This window comes from Carassius gibelio, chromosome B7 (genome assembly GCF_023724105.1).
Source record: "Carassius gibelio isolate Cgi1373 ecotype wild population from Czech Republic chromosome B7, carGib1.2-hapl.c, whole genome shotgun sequence".
In the NCBI taxonomy this organism is placed as follows: Eukaryota; Metazoa; Chordata; class Actinopteri; order Cypriniformes; family Cyprinidae; genus Carassius; species Carassius gibelio.
This window is the reverse complement of record NC_068402.1, coordinates 15,060,010-15,084,449: the sequence shown is the minus strand read 5'-3', so window position 1 is coordinate 15,084,449 and position 24,440 is coordinate 15,060,010. Positions and strand designations below refer to the sequence as shown.

Below are 24,440 nucleotides of genomic sequence, written 5' to 3'. Positions count from 1 at the left end.
TCCCTCTGAGACAGGTTTCCCCGGAATCCACGTAAAGAGGTATCTCTACCCACGCTGCAGAGTCAGGAACGTCTCATTTGGAGCTTTCTTCAGTGCTGCCTCATGCACACGTGCACACACCACACGCCCGCAAAGCCCTCATGCCTGCTCCTCTGGTTCGCTTTTATTAAACACTAGCTCTATTTCTCCCTCATCCTACACTCTCACACGCAGGAAACAGGGGAACCTGCGTGGGCAGCAGCGTCTCTCCCTGTCATTGAAGCCTTAGGCCCCGTTGACAAATGAGACGCTGGGGCCTTTCGACTGAGCGTGGGTGAGAGTGGGGATTCTGTATCTTCACTGGAGAATCTCTCACACACACACACACACACACATAAACCACAGAGCCCCGTGACCATCACCCACTTGATTGCAGCGGGTCGCAGGCAGGTATTAAGACACGTGTCAAGTTCTGCTGACAGTTCAGCTCTTGTACTGTGGCCAACTTTGATTAAAGAGTAAACTCACGTGTATTCTTCAGCTAAACGCTGAGCCATTTGGAAAGCTGTGGGGTCACGATCTGCTGCCACCACCGTTACACTGGGAACCGACTGCAGGATGGCTTTCGAGTGACCTCCGGCCCCAAAGGTCAAGTCCAGGACCACCTGTTAGAAAACAACAAAACAGAACAGAAAGAAAAAGCTAAATGTGTCATCCATGATGAAAACTACTTTTGGCTTGAACAAAGCTGCTTAATGTTCAACCAGACATTGATTTTGCTCTAAGTATGAAGCCGCTGTCCAAAGTTGGCTGCTACTTTTCAAAGAGGTCGGAAAACACATTTGCGCATTCTCTCTCTCTCTTCTTTACAAACACGCACGCTCACACTAGAGACACTATCCTGTGTTCTCACTCAAAAGTCAATGCATGAGTCATCGTCTCTCCTGTTGAAAGCGTCTCAGTGGTTTCTTAGAGCCACAGTGGCAGCTACACCTTGGGTCCATTTCCCAGAGCCATCCACCCACCCACACGTCATACACTAAACAATACAAATCCATCCTCAATAGAACCGACACAAAATGTTTGCTGTTAAAATGCTTTATAACATCTCAAAACGCATGATTCATTCACATCTTCAACTTAGAAAAAAAAGAAAAGAAAAAAACGTACGAAGAAGATTCAGTTGAGGTCAGAACGTTCCAGGTTTTTGTTTGTTTTCCACCTGAAGGGCCAATCGATTCGAAAAATCAAACCCCATTCATTGCTTTTTTAACTCTAGTTACTGGTCTGAACAGCCTAAAGTACCAGATTAAAACAAACAATTAAATAAATAATTATTACTATTAATTATTATTATTATTATAAAAAAGATTTATTAAAGTGATCATGAACTGTCTTTGTTTTATTTTTATTTTGTACTGTTCTCTGAGGCCCACTTATAAGGTTATCAAGATTTTTACATAAAAAAAAAACATAATTTGGAAATAATAGGCTAAATGATGTCCTGTTTTGATCTATATTTACACTACATGGGTCAATCGGTGGGCGGGGCTAAACAGACAGTGATGTAGAAGCAGGCGTTGATCTTCTTCTGCGGAGAAATTTGTGTGTGTATGTACAAATAAAAATGAATAATTACCCATTGCCGGGTCACCTTCTGTGTGAACGCAAACACATGTGATTGATTCCGGGATTGATCCCGGGTCGGCTACCTAGTAACATTGTCAGGTTCAATCACGAATATTGAATATAACCAGCGTTCTCTTCCACCCTTAATACCACGATTGAGGTGAGACCCTTGAGCTATGTACCGAATCCCCGGTTGTTGCAGTAATATGGCTGCCCACTGCTCCAGGTGTGTGTTCACAGTGTGTATGTGCACTCGGATGGGTTATATGCAGAGCACAAATTCTGAGTATGGGTTACCATACTTGGCCACATGTCACTTTGCACAATTTTTTGAGCTTGACAGCTCCTGTTCGCTGATTTCAATGTAATGAAAAGAGCAGCTTCTTCAGAAAACGGTTTATATCAAATGAAATATATATTTAAAGCAATATATTTATATATATATTATATATATTTTAGCAATAGCCAAAAAAAGACTGTATGGGTCGAAATTATTGATTGTTTTCTACCACAAATATATCAAAACTTAATTTTTGATTCGTAATATGCATTGCTTAGAACTTAATTTAGAAAATTTTAAAGGTGATTTTCTCAGCATTTAGATTTTTTTGCACCCTCAGATTCCAGATTTTCCTGAATAGTTAAATCTTGGCCAAATATTGTCCGATCCTAACAAACCATACATCAATTCTTACATCAAAGCTTATTTATTAAAACTTTCAGATGATGTATAAATCTCAATTTTGAAAAATTTACACTTCAGACTTTTGGTTTTGTGGTCCAGGGTCACATGATATCCTGCAAAATTAAAATCATATTGAAGTTTCATTACATTATGATTTTCCATCAAATATCTGAAGCCAAATTTGATTCCACATTTGCTGGCAAAACCAGGAAGTGCTTCTGTTGCAGCACAGCCAGGTCTTTTTGTTCTTCCCTCATTCCACTGCACACTGATTAACTTGTGAGACACAGACAACATGCTCCGAGGCAGACGCCATAGGCCAACAGTTCCACTCCACCGCTGGGCAACACACCACAAAGACAGAGTAATTAGTAGCTTCTAATGGATACGTGTCATTAGTGCTAGCTGGGAAAATACATCGGGGAGTGCAAAAGCAAGGGCCGTGCGTCAGAATGTCACAAGGCATGATTTTCAATTTAATCTCACGCTAAGAACAAGAAATTTGGTTTCTGTTCACCTCATGGGAGAGACGCCTATGATAGTGGCTGCGCTCGTTCGTGAGTCACTCCTTTTTTCATCTTCAAGTTTGAACGTTCATGTTCCTACTTTATATTCCACTGCTTTTCCACATAGTTTTGAGTCGTGTTTTTCATTTTCTTTTTATAGTTTTAGCATTTACAAATGAAAACAGCTGCAGATCGATACTTGTTTTGCACCGTACCCTCAAGTGCGTGAGGTCAAAGCCTTTAAACAACGATGCGCTTTCACTCTATGTGTCCATAGCAACCAAAAAATCTTCATCCTTCATGCTCTTCTGTCACGAAAAGCCACTAATTAACTTATGGTTCGGAAAGAATTAGAAAACCGGATTAAAGAAAGGACTGCATGAGGAAATTGTTGCAACTGTAATTAATAAATCCAGTTTAATGACAGCAACTGGAGCTGATTCAATGTCCCATTTGCCATTATTAAATAAAAGAGATTTTGATCACTTTATGCAGACAGACGGTTTCAACAAATAGCTGAAAGAGTGAATGAGACATACTGTTAAAACATTTAATGTTTTAGAGGTGCTTTGCCCTAGGATAAAAGAAATGATTTCCTGGCACACGAGCATCAATGTTTTCTCTGATTCAATTTCTTCCTGTGTTTTAGAGCTAAATGATTATTCCTCAGTTGATGACTCACTTTCAGCCCTCAAATTCAACTGCCCCCTTATGATACTGACAGGAACAACAACATATGCGCTGGTGTGGCTCTAGCGTACTATAATAGTATAGAGGGCTTGCCACATCTTATCTCAACCGCAAAAACAAACATTTCAGAAGTCCCACTGTGTATTACAAATGCTTTTTCTTTTGGTTTACCAAAAGAAGCAGAAAAAAAAAAGCTCGGGCTGGTAAAAATTGACCACCTCTCTAAAACATCAGCACAGACATGGGGCTTTTTGGGGGCGATGGTCTCAGAGAGAAAGAGACCGAAGCATGCGGATCAATAGTGACGTTAGTGGAGGGCTGCGAGCGTGCATGAGCAGAACAGGAGGTCATCAATGGTGGAGGGGCTGCGTCTCCCTCTCCTGTCTGAAAAGCAGGCAGAGCTAAAGGAGATGGAGAACAAGACGACACGATGAGTCACAACAACCAGAATCCGTACGCCTGGTGTGCCATTCAATACTAGTGAGAGGAGGAGAGAGGGGTAGATACACCGAGAGAATGAAAACATGCAGATTAAAAACAAAACAGAAACCCTGCGTTTGGTTGGCCTTTGCTGAAAGGGGCCCTGTTGGAGGAAAAGGCTGGAGTGTTTTTAGATCCACTTTAGTATTATCTGACATCTGGTTACGTCAACAGATAATCATTACAACACTTTATTACGCCAATTTCTGTGATTGTCTAGGAAGAACACAACAATAAAACCACAGTTATAATACAATAAAGTTTTATTTCATATATTTTTTCTACAAAAAGCTTTTTTCTGTAATAAAAAGAGCCACATGATCACTAGATATTTTGGTGCATTAGGAAAATATCATACAGTAAAAATATGATTTACAGACAGGAAATGTGCTTTCCATTAAGTATATACTGTACAATGTAGCTCCACCCCTTTTCAGCACTTGCGCTCACTGCCTTTTGTCTTCTGGTTTATACTTCCACAATGTGATACTGTAGGTAAGGCCATATGAATTTATGAATTAACTGCTTTGGAGATGAAGATGCTTTGGCTCTTTTAGTTTAGTGGACTAGTTTTTCCCTAACAGAGAACATAAGCCATGGTTAACTTACCAAAAGCATGAAAATTTCAGTTGTTTTCCATTTTTTTGCATTAACTCTTAGAACTAATCAGGGTATTTCATTTTTACTGCTGTGCCTTTAAGACTTCAATTTAATTAGCTATTTTCGCTTGTGAAATATATAACGCTTATGTTAAGGTATAGGATAATTCAGCCAAAATGTAGCTCACTTTCATGTCAGTTCAAACATGTATAACTTTCTTTCTTCTGTGGAACAATAAATAAATAAATCCTGAGAATCCCTGTTACTGGGACAGAGTGGGTGACATTAGGACTATGCAGGAAGTTGCCAGTTCTGAAATATACAGTATGTGTATGTAGTACATTACACTCTACTTTTAAAACATCAGTGAAAACTGAATTTGACCTCTTTCAAATAATATACAACGCAAATAGAGATTTATATTTTTGTGACTGAAGGTGCATCTTCTGATATTTAGTAATGATTCATCTTTGTTCATACTTCAGTCATGACACTTAATTTTCCACATGAAAAAAAAAAAAAACATACAGAAGTGGATTCTTCGGTTTTATTTGCTTTCCGTAATTCATTACTTTTTTTGTGCTCGGAAAGATTACCCTCTCACTACACAGAATGGCTCTCTAGTATCAATCAAAATGCCTTCCGGAGAGCACAACACATCAAACGATGTCTTCTTTTATCTCAGCCAAAAGGGAAATGGAGAGGTATGAGCTGAGGAGAGAGTATGGAGAACAAGGGATGAGGAAAAAGAAAAGGAAAAAGGAAAAAGCATATATACACATTTGTATATAAATAATTAAATATCATAAACATGCCAGAAATATAAAAAATTAAATACATTAAAATATAATTCCCTAAATAATTAGAATATATGAACACCTTTACATACTATATGCAAAAGTCAAAAGTACTTTAAATCCCCACTAGTGTGTAGTTCACTAATTATAGTGTAAATATACCCTGCAGTACACATTTATCTAGAAGGTCAAACTTATGGTCAAGTCAGTGTTGTATCAGAACTTAATTATGAAGAGATGAGAACACTCCAAGCAAGTGAAAAAGTACTTGAAAAGAACAAGGCAGGAGTTTGAAATATGTAGATTTTGAAGTTAGTGAATATGCTTTGTAGTGCAGTTACATCAAGAAATGGAAAAAGTACAGCACAGCTGTATATCTACAAGCCTGTTCTGAAAAAAGTGCCTATGCATGAAAGAAGCTAAAGGAAAGAGAGAAGCCACTAAGAAACCAATGACTACTTCAAGCTTCAATGGCTAAGATACAACAGCCTTTGCCTGGCATGTGGGAAACTCTGAAGCCAGCTGGAAGAATGTTCTGTAGACTGATGAGACCAAAACTGAGGTTTCTGCCACCAGACTAAACTCCACATTTGGCATAAGAATCAGGAGAAAGCCACCATCCCCATGGTGAAACATAAAAGTGGGAGCTTCAAGCTGTGGGGACACTTCTCTCCAGCAGGCCTTGAAAGATTTGTGATGATAGTGGGCAAAAAAATGCAGCAATAAGAAAACCTGATAGAGCCTGCAAGATACCTGCGACTTGGGAGAAGCTCTGTTTTTCAGAAAAACAATGACCTTAAGCGTAGAGCCATGGCTTTACAGGATTAAAACAACAATGTTAACTTCCTAGAGTGGCTAAGCCAGAGTCCACAATCCAGAATTCATTGGTGGACAAGGAATGAAACTTGACTGAGCTTGAGCAACTCTGCAAAAGAAGAATGAAGACAAATTTCAGTGGCCAAATGTGCAAAGATGTTCCACGACTCTGTAACTGCTACCACCTGCTAAGCACTGACTAACAAGAGATGAACACACACGCAAACAATAACTTTCTATACATTTTGACCAATTTGTTTTCACTTTAACATGAAATAAGAATTTCTGTGCTCAAAAGTTTGGTTTGGCACTTTGGTTCGCCAAAGTGTTGTAAAGGGCAGTATAAATAAATGTTGATTGATCTGAAATGTTGAAAAGGCTAAATCATTCCTCTGCGGTTCACTTTTGTGGGTGGGGGGTGGGGGTGAGATCACTTTTCCTGCACAGTGCGTAGGAAAAAGTCAAAATAGGAATTGACCCTCACCGTAGCGTTTGAGACTGTAGGGTTTTTAACAAGCCATTGAGCCGTTAAGTCGTCTCTTTGGCTTGGCTACAGTGCTGGAGTCATGAGCAGATGAGACAAGGGCGCAGTCTGCAACAATTGTGGGTTAAGTGCCTTCCTCCAGGGCATAACAACAGAACCACAGGTACATCAGAACCAGCTGCTCTTCTGCACCCCTAAACAGCACTTAAATTGAAGGTGAGAGTAGCTCTCAAATCTCATTCACCAACATTCAAACAGAGCACATAAAGGCAAGTCGCAACAGGTTTGACATCTGTGATGTGAAACGTTGTTGATTCTCATGTACTTTGTAAACTGATGGAACACACAAAGTTTTAATATGTGGAAACAGCAGAGGGAAAGACTTTCAGTAAATAATTTACATTTCTGTCTGTGCCTCACACAAATTGCATTGATTCATTGTATAGTGCATTTTGTCAGCTTAAAGGGATAGTTCAACCAAAAATGAAACTTCATTACTGTCATTAATTACTCACCCTGAAGTAAGACCTTAGTTCATCTTCAGAACACAAATAAAGATATTTTTGATGAAATCCAAGAGCTCTCTGACCCACAACAGATAGCAAGGGTCCTACCACATTCAAGGACCAGAAAGGTACCAAGAACATCGACATAGTTTGTGTCATAGTTTGTGAAATCAGTGACTCAACCTTAATTTTATGAAGCCAAGCAAATACTTTTGTGTGTGCAAAGAAAACAGAAAAACTACTTTATTCAGCGATTTCTCTTTTCTTTTGTTTTCTTTTTGTTTTTATTTTAAAGATGTCCTTACTACCTATCTTCACCCAATTTAAGTACATTCTTTTTACATTTATGACCGCTTATGCAATTGAGTTACTATAATTATTTTGTTTATCCTTGTACAGAACAGTCCTGTATATAAAGCTATGTAGCAACAGTGCATGAAAAGAGAAGCCACTGTCTTTACAAACTCGCACCAAAGAGTGAGTAAATGGGGTGTAAATGATATGTTTTCACCTCACTGTAGTCAAGAGGGCCTACCTTTCCTCAAGCTTCATTAGACATACAAAGATTTCACCAGATAGCCGATGGGATGAAATGGGACATTTCGTTTATGCTTGGAGCGTGACTGTTAAGCAGGCCAAAGGGACTGATGATTTTTTTCCGTGGTGTCACTGTGCACAGCTAATTACCCACAAGTGACACCTCGTCAGCTCACCTGTGGATTTGTGTGAATCACTTCGAGGTTCCTCAGCTACTTGGCTTGAGTAGGCAGCATCTCATTGTACACCATGCATCTTTACTCCTACTCCAATGTGAGTACACTACATGAAGACACACATTGGATCTTCCCACGTGTTACAAAGCCCTCTCCAAGCAAACCTAACTTTGACAACACCTCACATTGGAACTTAACAGCACAACATCCTGTGTGTCCAAAAATAACATTTTGAAATGAAGCCCTCACAATGTTTCATACCATGCTTTTGAGCTGTTTCTAATTTTAATGTAGGAGCCATAAAGGTATTCTCCTCCTCAGGAGCCTGTAATAAGGCGCTAAAGCAAAGCGAAGCAGTTCTCCGCCATTAAGATCAATCAGTAACATCCTCCAGCTAAACTTTATAACCTTGATGGCTTTGAAGGAGCTGTCTCTTCTTCTAAAACCATAGTGACGCAAGATGCAACATCCCAGCATCAGATGCGACAACCTCTGACTACCTCTACCATGACGAAAGCACCGAGCAAGCCCAAAATAGCACACCGGTCCCGTGGGACAACCACTGGGTGTTGGCTCAGAGCTTCTCTCTATTTTTTTTTTACCTAGTTTTCTCTGAAGCTCTTTTGTCTCCTGGTCACTGGTTTATGTACAGGGCCGGCAGGTGAATTGGATTTATGGAGGAATCTGTTTTTAGCTGGATACAATATAACAGACATGTCAAAAAATGTATGTCTCCTGCAGCATAGTCAGACAGCAATATTTTTATATGGGATTCTGGCCCTTTAAGAAACCTGCCTTCTCCACTGCCGGAGATGGACGTAACAACTCCCTGAAGGATTTGGCTATAATGGGCTTGGCATTTGCAATGGTGATAGACACTAAAGACGAAGTGAGTCATCTGCATTGATATTTCATACAGAGTGGTGTTGAAGGCCGAGCTCCCTGGTCTTACTGGACCGATGCAGCTCTTCGAAGAGAGTAGAGGTGAGACGTATGGGCAACGGCTCAGTGGTCTTTCACAAAGAGAAGAAATCCATATCACCTCTTTTACCGACCCGGCACAGGTCAGGGATGGAAAAAAGGGTCTGTCTGTAATGACAGCACTGAAAGGGAAACAAAATTAAACTTACAAACAAAAAAGCATGAGTTTTGTGAAGTTGTTTTACATGCCATACGATATCAGGGACAAGACAAAGCCTTCCAGATCGCATTTTCTGCCTTCGCCAGCAGAGGGGACAGGAGAGTAAGGAGTTACTCTGAATTTCAAAGTACACTCAGGAGGGTCACTGCCACCAGACATAGACTTTCCGGTCAAGCACACTCTGTCATGGCCTGTCAAAATACCGTTTGTGTGAAAAAACGCAAAGCATGCATCAACAGAACAAAGCTGTGGCAAAGAACAGATGACCCACATCTATTTGCAAACACCGGCAGTTGAGTACTTTTTCCCAATTTGGCATACAGAGCACCGACCAGAGACAGACAGATGAGTCAATAGCCCTGTCTCTCAATTGCTCAATGCAATAAGTAAAGGAGGCCGGCAACCTGAGAGATGGTACAAATTCTACCTGTGTCTCCCATGCCCAGTTCAGTTACAGCAGGGGATCTAAAATGTCAAGCAGGGGAAGTTTTGGAAATATCTTCTTACACCAATAGACGCACCATTAAGGAGAGAGACCGACTAGAACAGGATCGCTTTTCCTCATCATGTGGTTGCCATGGCGCAAGGGAGACTGGGTGGGGGGGGGTGGAAACGGGTGGCTTGTTACTTTTTTTTTTCCATTCTGTGTTCGAGCTTGACACGAGATTCAGTTTACATGTAATTTGTCAGTGCGCTAATGGAGAGCATGTGTCTGTCGGACACCCCATTCGGAAACTTTGGGAACAATGTCTAGGGGGGGAAAAAAACAGTGTCACTTATTCTTAAGAAATAAGTTGGTTAAAAGGTGTATCTGAACATGGACTGAGTATCAAAACTACAGCGGCCAAACAAATGCCCTCCATGTCCATAACAAGTCATTCTTACTGCACACTTTCATCAGCATAATCTCACACTTCAACCAGAGATTAGTTCATTGATCGGACTAGGCTTGAAATTGAAGAAAAAATAAATAAATAAATGAATAAAATAAGTAAAACAGTATGCCTCCGGGCCTCAGAGAGGCTGTCAAACTCTTCTGGGAAAAGGGAGTTTCCTCTATAATTACCCTCCTTGTCACTAATTTGCATAACTAGCTGGATGATTGACGCCTGCTGACAAAATCCTGCAATGTAATGACTATATTTGTACACCTCAGTCTTGTACAGCTGTGCATGAGCATAGCAAATGTGGCTGTAAGCACACAGAGTGGGCTGTTACAAATAAAACAACTGTTTTGAATTCACCGAATTGCTATTTACATAGCAGAGAATTACATTACTTGGATTTGCATAGTTTTTGGGGGGATTTATTTACTTGATGAACTTGATGAATTCAACAGGCACACACACCAATTAATATTCTGGCCAATACGGACAAGTCAGACAGAGTCAATAATTATTTGCCATTTACAGCAGATAACAGATGAAGAGCCAATATTAAAACCTTGTCTGTTTTGTTTGTTGCCATTTTAACAAAAAACAACCATGCCAAACAACCATGACAACTATAGAAATTAAAGGTGCTCCAAGTAACTTTTTTGACTGTACTTAAGCATGAAAATACCATCAAATGTTTGCAGATATTAAGGAAACATGCTACTGTAAGTTTGCATTCTTGTTTCGTCAAAAAACAATCCTACAGCCAGTTATTCGACATTGAAATCTGCATTCTTTGTCGGAATGTGCGTTTTTGTTTTAGTCTGATTCATTCCACCCAATTTACCCAAATTTTGACACCCAATGTTACCAGTTGGTGGAAAACATAACTGGGTCAGAAATCACAGATTCTAGCAGCCCCCAAAAAAGCTTTAGCATCCATTTAAAAAAACTCTATGACCAGAATTAAAAAGTTGATAAAACAGCTTATGAACTTACAGTATAAGGCTCTTCACCTTCCACTGTCAACTGCACTAGTTTCTGTTGCGTGTCTTCCATCTAGCAACCAATGTAGCATCTCAAAAGGTTCCAGAAAAGAAACTACACCCTCCACTATTTTGAATTTGGACAGCAGTACCCATTTTAACCACTAGCTGCCAATATTATTTACTGAACCTTTAAAATTTTTATTTTACCCAGATAAAAAGTATCTAAAAAAAATCAATCATTTAAAAAGCTTCAAATAAATTTAGGTGAATCACAATATAATGTACAGTATGAAAAAAAAAATATTTATTTATTTTGCTGGTAATTTTTCTAGTTACCCAACTATAGCAATTAATGAATCCAAAGTTTTATTCTTTCAGAGGAAATATATTACTTCCATGTTGAAAAATAAGGTGGATTGTCCATCCCTAGAATTCGATCAAGAATAAAAAAAAAGAATAAATCATCAATCTCATGTTTACAAAACTGACATGGTAGTTTTCAAAGGAAGTCATCAGAGTACCTAAAACAATCAAGACAGACATCCATGAAGTGGAATCACAGTTATTTTTTCTCTCCCATCCATTTGATGTTAATAATTACTTTTGTCATTTTTTGTTGGTCTATGCTACCAGAAAGCATGTCAAAACATAGTCCAAGATGGCTTCCAGTAACACACTTGGCAAGCTAGTAGGAATTTGAGTGATGGACATAGACCAGGTGAATGTTTACAATCTGAACCATGTTCCTGAGAAACAAAAGATTGACCCAAAAACACTTTAAGCAGGAGAAGGCCACTGGACCCATGCCAAATACTGCACTCCAAGGATTCTGGGCCAAAGAAAAAAAGAGAAAGGAGCTACAGTAGGCAACCAATGAGATGCCTGCCAAAGGACAGGAAAAGCTTCTGGCAATTACTCTGTCAAGAGGAATTGTGTAGTTGATTGTCTCCATTGAAGTAGACCGCCAATATGCATGTGTTCTCTTGCTCTACACCGCTTGTTTGTATAGCATCCCAGAAGAACCAACCTGACATGCTCCCACGAGTCTATGAATGGATAGGAGAATGAGGACAGGGATAACAGTGGAAAAACATTTTTTCATCCTGCTCAAAGATGCAGCCCTTGCCTCCTTAACCACATGTTGTGTAACGGATTAAGTCCGAATTCTCACAGACAGAGCACTTTGTGCCAAGGCTGTTTTTAACTACCTCTGTTATTTGTAGAGCAGATTTGTCTATTGTTAGTCTGAATAAATAGGAAAGAGCTACCAAAAAACACAACATTCCGCAGCTATTGAAGTGTTCACGGGAAGACCTGATCCAGTGAGAAGCACAACAGAGGCCTCAACGTCAAAACAACACAATCACGTGCCACCATACAGCCTCGGCAGCGAGGCTGATGTTTACAGAGTCTCACCACCACCTTGAATGATGGCTGTAGATATTGATGTTGACATTGTCTTGACTGAGTGCGTGTGGGCAGTTTAAGGTGACTATATATACCTTGCAGAGAGATGAGCGAGGAAAAGCCTAAGGCTACCGCCGAAAGAGAAACTAACCCGAGCTGTTAAAGTTTCTCGGAGATCTCTTGCCTGTCCCATGGACCACCCCCGGGTGAGTCTGCATTAATGTATGCTGCTGTCAGTGGATTGTTTTAGTATGGATGTTTCTGTACTGTATGGCTGTGTAGTGTGCTCATTTGCTCCCAAGCACACTGTCAATGTCCTATCACATGGAGCTCGACAGCCTCCCCACCCCCATGCCACCAACTCTGCCCCTCAGCTCATGAACTTTTTATGAGGTGACAGGGACATGTGTTCATTGGAGGTCTGCAGTGATACCATTACAGCTCTTTGTGTGCCACAGTCGTCTTAAACTATTTGAAACCTTTGAAACCTACTTTTTGCAAACTTGGACATCGTTCAGTTTTTTATCCTGCTTGCTTGTACCCGCTTTGGCTTTAAATGAGTCTTTATGCCAAGCTTAAACCCTATAATAATTTAAAACGTTTAACTTATTCCATTTGAACAGCCCAATTCATCAGCGATGATAAAAAATGGATAAAGACGAAAACAAACTAAAGCCATCTCCCTCCCCCAGGGAGGTGTTTTACATGTTACCCTCGGAATTAGCCAGCATGTCTTATTCAGAAGCTTTGCCCATGTTACAAGGATGTGAATATTCTAGCACCTCCTGGGTCGGAAGAATGGGGAAAGAGGGAAAACATACAACTCTTGGATTTCTGTTTGGTAATCAAACCACAAAGCGGCCGCAGATACCATTGTTTATTTATCTTTGAACCCAATTAAGAGCAAGAGGTCTTTGCACATGAGACGTCGAGTTAGGAGATGAGAACGTTTGTAGCTCTCCAAAATCTACCTTCCGTACTCCTGTCTGACTGACATTGATAATGGATTTATCTCCAGTCACAGAGGCCTCGAAAAGGCTAAAATCCTTCACTCACATCAGTGCGCAGCGAGAGCGAGAAAAGTGCGAGACATGCGATAACAGAGATAACTTTTGAAAAATTTGCCCTATTGATTCCTGCCATGCTTTCGCATCTGGTTAACTGCCTTGTCGGGTGGTAAAGGCTTTAATAGGCCTGCAGTCAGTCATGCGCTGACAGACTGTGGGCTCAGGCCCATTGACCAAGCAGAGCTAAGCTAAGATCTGATGGAGGACCCCCTCTATCCTGCAGGGAGAGGAGGTGGAGGGGGATAAAGATAGGAGATGGATAGCCCGAGGAAGGGATTTATGTCTGGACGGACGCCCCCGCAGACGTCACAGGGTGTTAACTATGGCACTCTGAGAAGTCCTGCAAAACTTTCCTTGCTGACAGACTTTCTTTATGCACCAGACAGGGAGTGAAATCTCTGCTCATGTCTGGGAGAGAAAGCTCTGAACGCTCTGGGAGAGGAAGCCTCTGAGAATGTCACTGCTGGGGTGTTTGGCAGGGTCTTTATTAATTAACCTTGTTACCCTTGTTACTTTTTTTCCGGCCGACATGTTCCCTTGCTATCATGAGCAGGTCTCCTTATGTGCTTAATAAAAATATGTACCATAAAAACAGCTGTTCAGGTTGCGCGTTCTAAAAACTCAATTTTAAGCATTTTCCAATGGGTTTCCAAGAAAGTCTGTGGTAAACGTTACTTGAAGATAATTGGAAAATTTGTTCTACAACATTAATTACAGTCATAGCTCAAAAGTTTAATATGAATATTTGAATTAATATTTGAATCAATAATTGAATAAATGGAGAACTATAATACAATTTTGTAAAAAAAAAAAATGTAAAATTGGTTAGATGAGCACAAAAGTAAAATAAATGTAAAAGTAGAGGAAATAAACAGGCACAAATATAGTAAACATAGTATTGACAAATGTTATATTCAAGAAATTTCTACCAAAGATACAATTTTACTTATAACTGAAAAAACCCAGAGGGAGTCCATGGTAAATTAGCCCTTTAGGTTTGCCTACAAATTGAGGCCACAACCGAACAGATATTCATCTCCACTATGAAATTTACCATGTTAGTATCTAGGTCCAAGCAAAAAATTAAAAATAAAAAAATAATAATAATAATAATAAAAAAAACAAAAAAAAACAGAGCATGCTAAAACCAATGTCTTCCTCAGACAATAAAAGAAGCTAACAATCTAAATTTAGCCCAAGGAAAACTTCAAAAAGCTAAGCATTTATTTGAATGGAGAGCACTAGATCTGCTGTCTTCCTCAGGCTAAATTTAGCATGTTAGCATCTTTTGCCATCCAAGCAAGACTTCAAAAAGCTTAGCATTTATTTGAAATGATAGCGCTGGAGACAATGTCTTCCTCAGGCTTTTTCAGATGTTTCTCTGGCTACTCAGTCACCAGAGTCAAAGAAAAATGAGTGCTGAGGGGACAAAACATAATGAATATGAAGCCAGACACAATCTGCACAGTATGTTCAAACACAGCATGTATCATGACAAATATATTATCTGCAGAACAGGTCAATTGTGGAGCCCTCGGTGTACACACTACACACACATACCCACACCAACCGTTTTAAATTATTGAGTATCACTGCGTGCGGCATTGGCAATAATGAAATGTTGGAGAAAGGATACAGCGGTGGTGTAGTTCTGACTCTAGCAGTAGTGAATGACAGCTGATAATGAGATGTTTTGATACTGAAGGTGAAGGAAAGCTGGAGAGAGACAGCGCCTGTGTGCCTCTATGACTCACACACCCATCTGAGAAACTATAACTCCTCTCTCCTTTCTATCTCCCTCTCTCTGTTCTTTCTCTCTCCACAAGATCTAGGAAGCACTACCTGGGTTTCATCAAAACACTTATTAATAAGCATGGCAGTCCAACTACATCCTTCATCACTGTTTTCATCAGAGATGAAAGAGGATGGTGCAGAATCTGTGGTGAGTGATCACCATTTCCTGCGTCAAGGGTTTAACCAGAAAAATGTCTAGCAGTTGGACCTGAATGTTAGGAATCTGCTTATGTGAAACGCTAAGGAAAGTGGCATGCAAGTTACAAAACAAAACAATGGTTTCTGAACACTGAACCATGGCATTCTTTGAAGTACCTTGGAAGAGGGTGTAAATAATGGTATGAAAACAGAATACACTTGATACTATGATATAGAAATTTATGCACCATGGATTTGACATGGTATTAACATGGTACTTTTTGTCATTAATCAGTAAGAACCATGATATATAACTATTCACCATGGTATTAGGCCTGGGCGAAAAATCGATTGAATGAATTAATTATAATTTTTTGTTACAGGCGATTTAAAAAAAATAAGTAAATCGAGTTTTTGTGTAATGGCGCATTTTTGGCTCCCCGGAGCTTCCATAGCGTTAGTTTCACATGGCAGTATGGCAAGCGACAACAACAACATCATAGCACACACAAAACAGCAAGCGAAAACATGGCTATCGGTGAGAGTTGGAAGTTTGTTTTCCAAGAAAGGAATAAAATCATCTGTTGTTTAGAACTGGTATGGGTTAGCTGCGACAGACATGGAGCAAGAGACCCCACGCTGCCTAAAGCCCATCGCAGTCAAAAGCAGCAGCACCAGCTGAATATGAAAATGGGGGTTACATTTGTCTTGCTTTTGATTAGGGCTGCTCCAATCACGATCGCCTGATCGTTAATGTGCATCTCGTCAGTTAAAGCCGGTTTTCTAATCAGTGGTAAATTCCCTCAGGTGCGTGATACCACTTTTGATTAAATAAAAGCAAAATTTGCTTTAAGTTGTCTGCTGTTTGTAGCTACTTGTTGCTTTCCTTAAGTAGGGGGGAAAATCTGAAAAAAAATCGGAAATCGAATTAAAAAAATACAATCAGAGATTTTATTTTTAGGCCATATCGCCCAGCCCTACATGGTATTATCTTTTGATATCTGCAATGCACTATGATATGGTCACTGCTGAAAGACAGATTAGCATTAAAGTTGTGACATCTTGTTCTTTGTTGTTAACGTTGTTGAACGTCGCGCACAAATGACATCGCTGTCACTTGCTTACGTCAAGTCCTAGTACACACTGTAGGTGCAAATGCAACCCTTTAAATGGTACAAGGAAATAGTTCCCGCAAAATTGTCCCGGTAGCTTACTTTAGTACTGTATATTTATTTTTGGAACTAAAGCGGTGTGAAAGGCCCTATGCATAAGGGCTGTGCGATATGGACAAAAAAAAAAAACCTATCACGATTTTTTAATCAATTTTGCGATTTCGGTTTTAATCACAATTTTGAACTAAATCGAAGTAATTTCGGACAAAATCAGGCCGAAACGAAGTTTCAAACTTCGTTTTGGCAGTTCGAAACAGCTGACCAAAGTCCACCTTCTTTGATGTGCGTTTTTTTTTTCGGTTCGTTTCTCATTCAACAGAGGTCAGGCAAGAGAGAACAATATTTCCAGCCTAGACACTAGCAACATGAATACACTGGAGTGTCGAATAGCTGAACTGGCACAAATATATCCCCACCTGTACGATCGCTCGTAGAGATTCAGAGAAAGCATTTAATTCCTAGAAAGAAATTTCAACAAAGCTTGGTGTCGACGACCCGGAGTTAATGCAAAAAGCGACATAGAGAAACATCCGAAATGAACATACAATAATAAACCTTTGTTTTTATCGAAGGTAAATCATGACACCACATAAAATATAAAAAGGTGTAAAAACTTTTATAAAGGGGTTTATAAAAATCCAGGTTAATAAAATAAATGAACACGAATAAAATAAAGTAACAAACTGACTCCAATATTTTTTTTCCACATCATGCTAAAGTTTTACAGACTATGAGACATTAACACTTCCCATAAAGGACTGATTATGGTTCTTTTGTATTGCAAACATGATACTTGACTCTGAACTGCTGCTAATCATTATTCTTTTGTCTATGATATTCTGACCATTGGTGCCCTTCTCACACCTAGATTGCCTACACTTCATTTCACAGTTGTTGTGTTTAGGGGATATGCGCGAGCATCGTGAGACATGTTTACATTAATCTACACCCAGCCTCCAGCAGCGAGTGGGTATCGGAATGTTCGAAAACAGTATTTTCAGTATATTCATTTGAAGTATACCAGGGCCTTTTGTTCGGTCCATCAATTGCTAAATGGATGGACACAGATCTGAATGCAAAATTGTAGTCAACTGTATAAAAGGGGAGTGGCGAACAAAATGACTTGAGATCTCAGACATACAGTACGTCACCTATGAGAATTGCATGGTTCTAGTTAAAAATTAAACATATGCATAGATGAATCATTCACAATAAGTTCACCTAAAAAATAGGTGAACTTCCATTCCATGTCAAATGTAACCTTTTTTTTAAAAGCTGTAAGTAAATTTCCTCTTTTCCCGCACACAGAGCAAAAGTGGTTCAGAGTGGTTAAGGTTTAAAGTCCAGCCTGTAAAACTGGGGTATGATTCAAAAGATCTGCCAATACCAGAGGGCCTCCTTTAATATGCCTAAATGAGAGCAAGACAAAAAAACAAGGTCAAGTCTGATCTAGCACCCTCTATTCAACAACAGCCCTTGATAGAGCCGGGCTTGTATTTAAAGAGCTTTGCTCGCTTGGATGAAGCACTATTGTTGGCAAGCTATAGGACAGAAACAATACATGCTATATTTAAACTCTAATGAAACCAAATTCAGAGTAAACGCTTGCAGTGGGAGGGGGAAACGGCTTGAAGCCTGGAAGTTACTCTTAAAAGTAAGAGAGAGAGCAAAGGGAAGCGGAAAAAAGGAAAGAGATGGAATCCATCCTGAAGGTGAATTTCATGCCAGTAGATGTGGACAAAGGAGGCGCTGATCTGTGAGTATTAGGAGCTGTAAAGAGAGGTCTAGTTAAATGAAGACAGTCTTGTAAAAGAGTGATGACAGAGTGAGAGAAATGAAGGATGGGAGGAGGAGTTCAAGTCATTTGATTATGTTTTAGAGAAAGGAGGAGAGATGAAAAGAAAGAGAAGGATATAGGGATGGATGGAAGGATGGATGGGTGGAGAGGGACAGAGAATGTGAATGGTGCAGTGGATAAGGCCTCTGACAGAGGGAGCCCTGAGGCACAGCATTTTAAGACAGAGGAATTAGCAGTTCATAGAGGATTTTATACACCAAAGGCCGCTGGATGGGGGAAGAGCACAGGAAGAGTGCACGGATGCAACCTACTTACAAAGAACTAGTTAAAGGCATAGGGTTTAAATCGGGCCAGAACGATCCGGAACAGCCCATCGCCCAGAGTTCAGCTCAGTTCCACTCACACCAAAAGAGGAGACTGTGCTGCAGCTCTCAGCTCCTTGTTCAGTCCTACTTATTTCCATATGGAGCAGGTAAAAAACCCATTCCCACTGATTTCTAGCGATAATGTATTAATCTTTCAAGACAGACCACCCAGGAGTGCCATGATTGTACAGAACAATATGCTTCGGTATAAACCAGCATAAGTTCATTTAAATTTACATTAAATTTAATTTACAATTTTCATTTTAGCCAAGAACTACAGTACGCATAATCCTGGGGAGAGATCCACCAATCAAAGAAGACTGTTACTGCCTCACTCCTGTAAATAATGGCGAATGACGTGATTGAGTCAGTCTCTCTACACTCTCAAACTATAGATATGTATATGGTGGGATATCTAGCAATATACTTCAAATATATGCCATTTTATACTTAAATTCAATGGCAGTTTTGTATTGCACCATCTTTTCTGATTTGATTACGTCATTCATAATGCTTCATGGGATGTGCTTCAATGCTTTTTCAGACTTTTCAAAATGTTTTTTTTTTTTGCTTTGAGTGAAAGGTTGAATGTTGTGAATCACTTCAGATCTGGTTGGTTTGGTTCAAGGACTCTTTATTGAAAAACTATGTGAAATGTCTATGTAGAAAATAAACAGAATAAAAGCAGATTAAAAAGTTAGGCTCTCACTGCAGAGGTGCACAAACATTTCACTATTAAAATAAAAGAATTGAACTTGATTGAGGGTCATTAGTTAAAAGTCAATTTTTTATTATAACAAATATAATAAATTGAAGAAATGTAAAAAACATATATGATTTGGTACTTTAAAAAGCACAGAAACATAACCAAATCAACATATCTTAACTAACTTCAGTATTTTCTGAAGATGATTATTTGCTAAATCTAAAATTCTACAAGGAACCATTCAAGAACCTTCAGTGTTTGTCAATAGACATGATTCTCATTTTTTTGATGGGATTAAGTATCAAAGTGTTTCAATTCAATTTCAATTCAATACACTTATACACAATACACCCGCATACACATACACTGATCAACATTACATTGTGCACAATAAAAATCCACATAAACACATCACATTCCAAGCCACAAGAACAACCATAACCAATTTACATGTTTAAGTCTGACTTACAGAGATACAAAATATTTCGTATAAGGTTTAAGTGTTTAAAATTCAACATTTTATAGGCAACAACAACAACAAAAACCACACTTTTACATTCAGTTCTTGCCGGCTCTCTACAGTGGCTGAAATATGACTCATCTTTCATAGTGGAGTATATCCCCAAAGGACCCCAAGCATGATGTGCTGACAGACTTCTTCACCCGCTCTAAGCCCTCCCTCCTGAGCTTACCACCTGTGCAGGTAATTCAGAGTAAATTTCCACTGTCTCTGCTGTTAAGAGTCCATCATCAGCACCACCTGAGGAGTTCCTTTTCCTGACAAAGTGTTATCTGACAACAGACAAGCACAAGTGACACTGATGTGTCTGACCTGCACAAAACTCAGAGAACTGACTGTAATATGGGAAATTATGCTCATTTCAGTTTAATTCAATGATTTTAAATAGAGATGCATCATGCACCAATATAAAATTTCCAGCCAATACAGGTAATTATCTTCAGGTCATGTCCAATAAGCAAAAACTTTTGCACATTTCAAATTAAAAAGGTCTTTAAAATTTCAAAACACACCAAAAGGCTACAAGTTAATTAATTTAGGCTTTACAACATAATAAAAGTACAGTATAAAAATTTAAATTTATTTTGAGGTTCAGATTAATGTAGTAATGCTAATTTGTTGAGATCGTGAATTGGTGGGTTTTTGTTAAATGTGAGCCAAAATCATCACAATTAACTCAAAACAAAAACTACTTCAGTCTGTGTGCATTTAATTGATTTAATACACAAGTTTCACAATTTGAGTTGAATTACTGAAATAAATGAACTTTTCCATGACATTCTAACTCATTCAGATGCACCTGTACAATATCAGCTGATATATACCCCGAAAAAAAGGTCAAATAATCAATATGGCATGAATGTTTGTGCATCACAAATTTTTCAAATATTTCTTTTTTGTTGCTTTGTGGCACATTAATAGATCAACACTCCTGATTGGCTGTACCAAAGGTGTGCGTCATTTTCTTTTTTCTTGTCTATTTTTCCCCAGGTGAGGTCCATCAGGTGAAACCCAGCACTGCACAGGGTAATGCATACAGCCCACCTGACCCCTGAGCTTCTATCAGTGTCTCCGATCGCTTCCATTTCAGGAAAAGCAGATGAGAGCCCCATGCCCGCTGTAACTCAAACACCCCTCACTTATAATATATAACCAGTGTCTTTTCACTGAAAAATGCATACACGTGCCTGGTCTGGGTGTGTATATACTTGTCAGACTGTGTAACAGATATGTATGTACATGTAGTTGACTATACAAACAACACGGGTATGTTAGAGTTTACACATTTCACAGTCCACCAGAACCTTTTGACTTCTTAATATTTTATTTAAAAAAAATCTAAAATCTAAAAAGAAGAAATAGACAACAGTTGTATCACTAGATGTTGCAACACCCAAGAGAAAAACAAAACAAAGATAGGATATAAAGAATGTTCATTTTTGTGATTGCATATAATTAGAATGGCATTATATCATTATTATTTGTTGATGCAAATTCAATCATTCCAAAAACATCCTGTTTTAGTTGGAGGGTTTTGCTTAAGGCCCTGGTTCACGGCTCTGGCCTCAAGGCATCTACACTTCTCAAAACAAACCATAACCAACCAAGACACCTGCTTCACAACAGCAAAATGAAGCACCATACATTACAATTCCTGTCACTCGTTAAACCAGAATGGGCCCTCATCACTATTGCATCCATCCATTCAAGAATCAGCAGGAGCCCATCACATACCTAGTCTGTGACTCACAAGGACATCAACACATACAGACCTACATGTTTAGCTGTGACCCATACAAAGTAGCGAACTATGTCCATCAGTCAGATGCATCAGGCCAGAGACAGCACTTTAATTAAATCAGAAACAGCTTTCAATTAGTTAGTCTAGGCCACGGCTGGGCAGGAAGGCTCTGTGTCAGGAAGCTGACTCATAAAGCACAAAAACTTTTTTGTTTTTTTCCCTTTCTCCTTGTCTCCCCTCCCTTCAGGCGAAGAAGTGTCTGCTAAATGAGATATACCAGTGATTAAAAATGAAGAGAGTGAGAGGACGTCTATAAAAAAAAAAAGAAAAAAAAAGGTATAGGCCATCTGACCTTCTGTGAAGTGATTGTGCTTCCGGCCCTGGACACAAACCATCATGCCTATTGACACCTGGCTCCCCAGCATGGGATCGATGGTGCTAAAAAAACACTGAGGATCAGCAAGAGGCTCGGCAGGCATCCTGCACTGAAGGCATTGCGGTCTAACTTGCATATAGTTTTAGTCAGTTTGGGCTTTTAATTTGGGTGTAAAATATTCCGATTGGCATCCATAATGAGCTTTTGTTCTAAGTTCAGCATGAGCTCAGCAGCAGAAAACAGCAGCGGCTGTTGCTGAAGCCTCAACTCAAAATCTCAGTTTACGGTAAAGTTTGACATCAAAACCGCGAGACGGTGGGATGGAGGATAACAAACATGAATTTATTCTCGGAGCCTCATTCTCAATGGCATCTGTGAAGGTGTTTACAAAGATATCTGCGTCGTCAAACATCATCCCGAGTTGCCCTTAACCCCAGAGCCCCTATTAGCGCACCTGCATTTAATGCGATCGTGACGCTTGACATCCCGACACGTCAGTGGCCAGGCTTCTGTATGAAAATCCGGTGCAATAAATTATGGAGAATCATAATTCAAATAATGGCATGCCTTCAGTTTCTGAGCTTTCATGCAAACCCCAATCAAGGCCATGTTGCGGTGATGAGTCATCGCTCTATCCAGCTGTCCAGGGGGCATACATCTGATTAGCAAGCCCACGCTCACCCGGTAGGCGCAAATGTAAATATTGTAATAAAACCCTCAGTAATAACTCCCGTGTCTTGGAGAGGCTTCACTTTATTTATTTTTCCCCACATTTCAGCAATATTGTTTGATGGAGACCGCATACTTAAATATGAGTTTTTAAAGCGAGCATTCAGGTGTGAGTTTCCAGAAACCATTCTTCAACTTCAGGCTTTTTTTTTTTTTTTTTTTAATCTCCCACGAGGAGCTACTTGCATCATTAGTGTAATTATCCTTCACTTCGTTGTTGGAGTTATTTACCATCAAAGAAGTGGGTGTTTCGCTTCACCTACAGAGCTGCAGAGTGACACTCTGCACTGTGACTAATACGCCGCAATATTTACAGTTTTTTTCCCCCCGTGTCCCTGAAGCAAGAAAAAAAAAAAAAAAAAAGACAGAAAAATCACAAATAACATGCAAATCAAAGTTCAAGGGCTGCTGTAGAGGTTGCGTTTCCTGTAGTGGATCAGAACAGTGCGGGTGCTTCTCAAATGGAAGGCTGCTTCCTATGAAGGCTGCATATCATCATCAAACGTTGCTGAAGGCTCTCTCAATCGGAAGGATCCTTGGAAGGCAGCCTTCGTTTCACATCCTTCATGACCTTTCTGAATTTGAAGGATGCATAGGATGTATCCTCCACGACCTTCAATCACCCACAATCCTTGTACCCATTCTATTTCATGAAAATAAACTGATGAAAAATGAGTCAGTACTGAGCTTGTCTAAATTTATTATGAAATGTAAGACAAATATAATGTTTTCGGGCATAAAAGGAAAGATGTTATCTTTTGATTAGGTGTAAATTACTTAACGCTAAACTGACAATAATATTTGTCACAGGGAGACTAGACGACTGTGTTTCACTGTACTGCATTAATAGAAAGCAAAATAATAGAAAGATTTGTAATACAAAGTATTTTTCCAAAACTACGTTTTATTAATGTTTTTGTGCCGTGGCGGTGAGGGTGGGAACATATGTGATGTAGCCACGTGCACTTACTAGACTGTCTCTACTAGACTCTATCCTACTAGACTCTGAAGGACTGAACTAGCAAGGAAGCAGTCTTCCATTTGAGAAGCACCCTGCATTTCTTAAAAGAGATCCAAACAGGAAGCACCACAAAGTGGCCAGCATCGCCCCGGGGGGTGGGTGGGGGGTTCAACGGGTGTGTTGCCTTGGTGACGCAGAACGCTTGAGGTCCTCAGCTGAGCTCCCACTAAGAGGCTGTCCCCTCTGTGTCAGCTTAGCCACCTGGTACAGCCATGATACATTTGGCTAATGATGTCACGGACTCTCTTTCATGCCGCGCCCCCACCACCACAGCCCAATTGTCTATTCATGAGAGTACTGAGAAGTCAGGGAGAGTGAGAGACAGACAGAGAGAGACTTTGCTCATGGCCACTGATAACCCCAGACTAAACTTGCAACCTTACGAGGCTTGGGCTTAATATCTGGCCGTCAATCAGCTCTGCCATCCCTTGCCGGAGTGTTTAATTACAGAGATCAATTATTCACTAGCCTCATCTTTCAGTGGGCCACACTCCTCGAAAAAATACTGCCACAGGCTGAGGGAGAAGACAGCGGCTTGCCAGGACAAACCAGAAATATCCCCAGCACAACATGTCGACCAGGAGAACGCCGTCTGCACCTTACCTAAGAGCACGGACCTATTTGCCATGCATGACCGGTGCGAGTGTAACATTACATGAAATTTTATGGAGGCCCGCCGCCTGTCCAACTGGCCCTGTCAATGCGCTGACGTCATG

The 24,440-nt window shown here is 39.8% G+C and overlaps 1 protein-coding gene across 5 annotated transcripts in view; it reads right to left on the bottom strand.

Annotated features, from left to right (window-relative positions):
• The window catches only part of mettl15 (methyltransferase like 15), a 64,072-nt gene that overhangs the window by 26,329 nt on the left and 13,303 nt on the right, over positions 1-24,440 (bottom strand). For all 5 annotated transcript variants that reach the window (XM_052560767.1, XM_052560765.1, XM_052560766.1 and 2 more), the window contains one exon: positions 508-644. In XM_052560767.1, the coding sequence (XP_052416727.1) occupies positions 508-644 (137 nt within the window). The remainder of the gene's footprint in view (positions 1-507; positions 645-24,440) is intronic.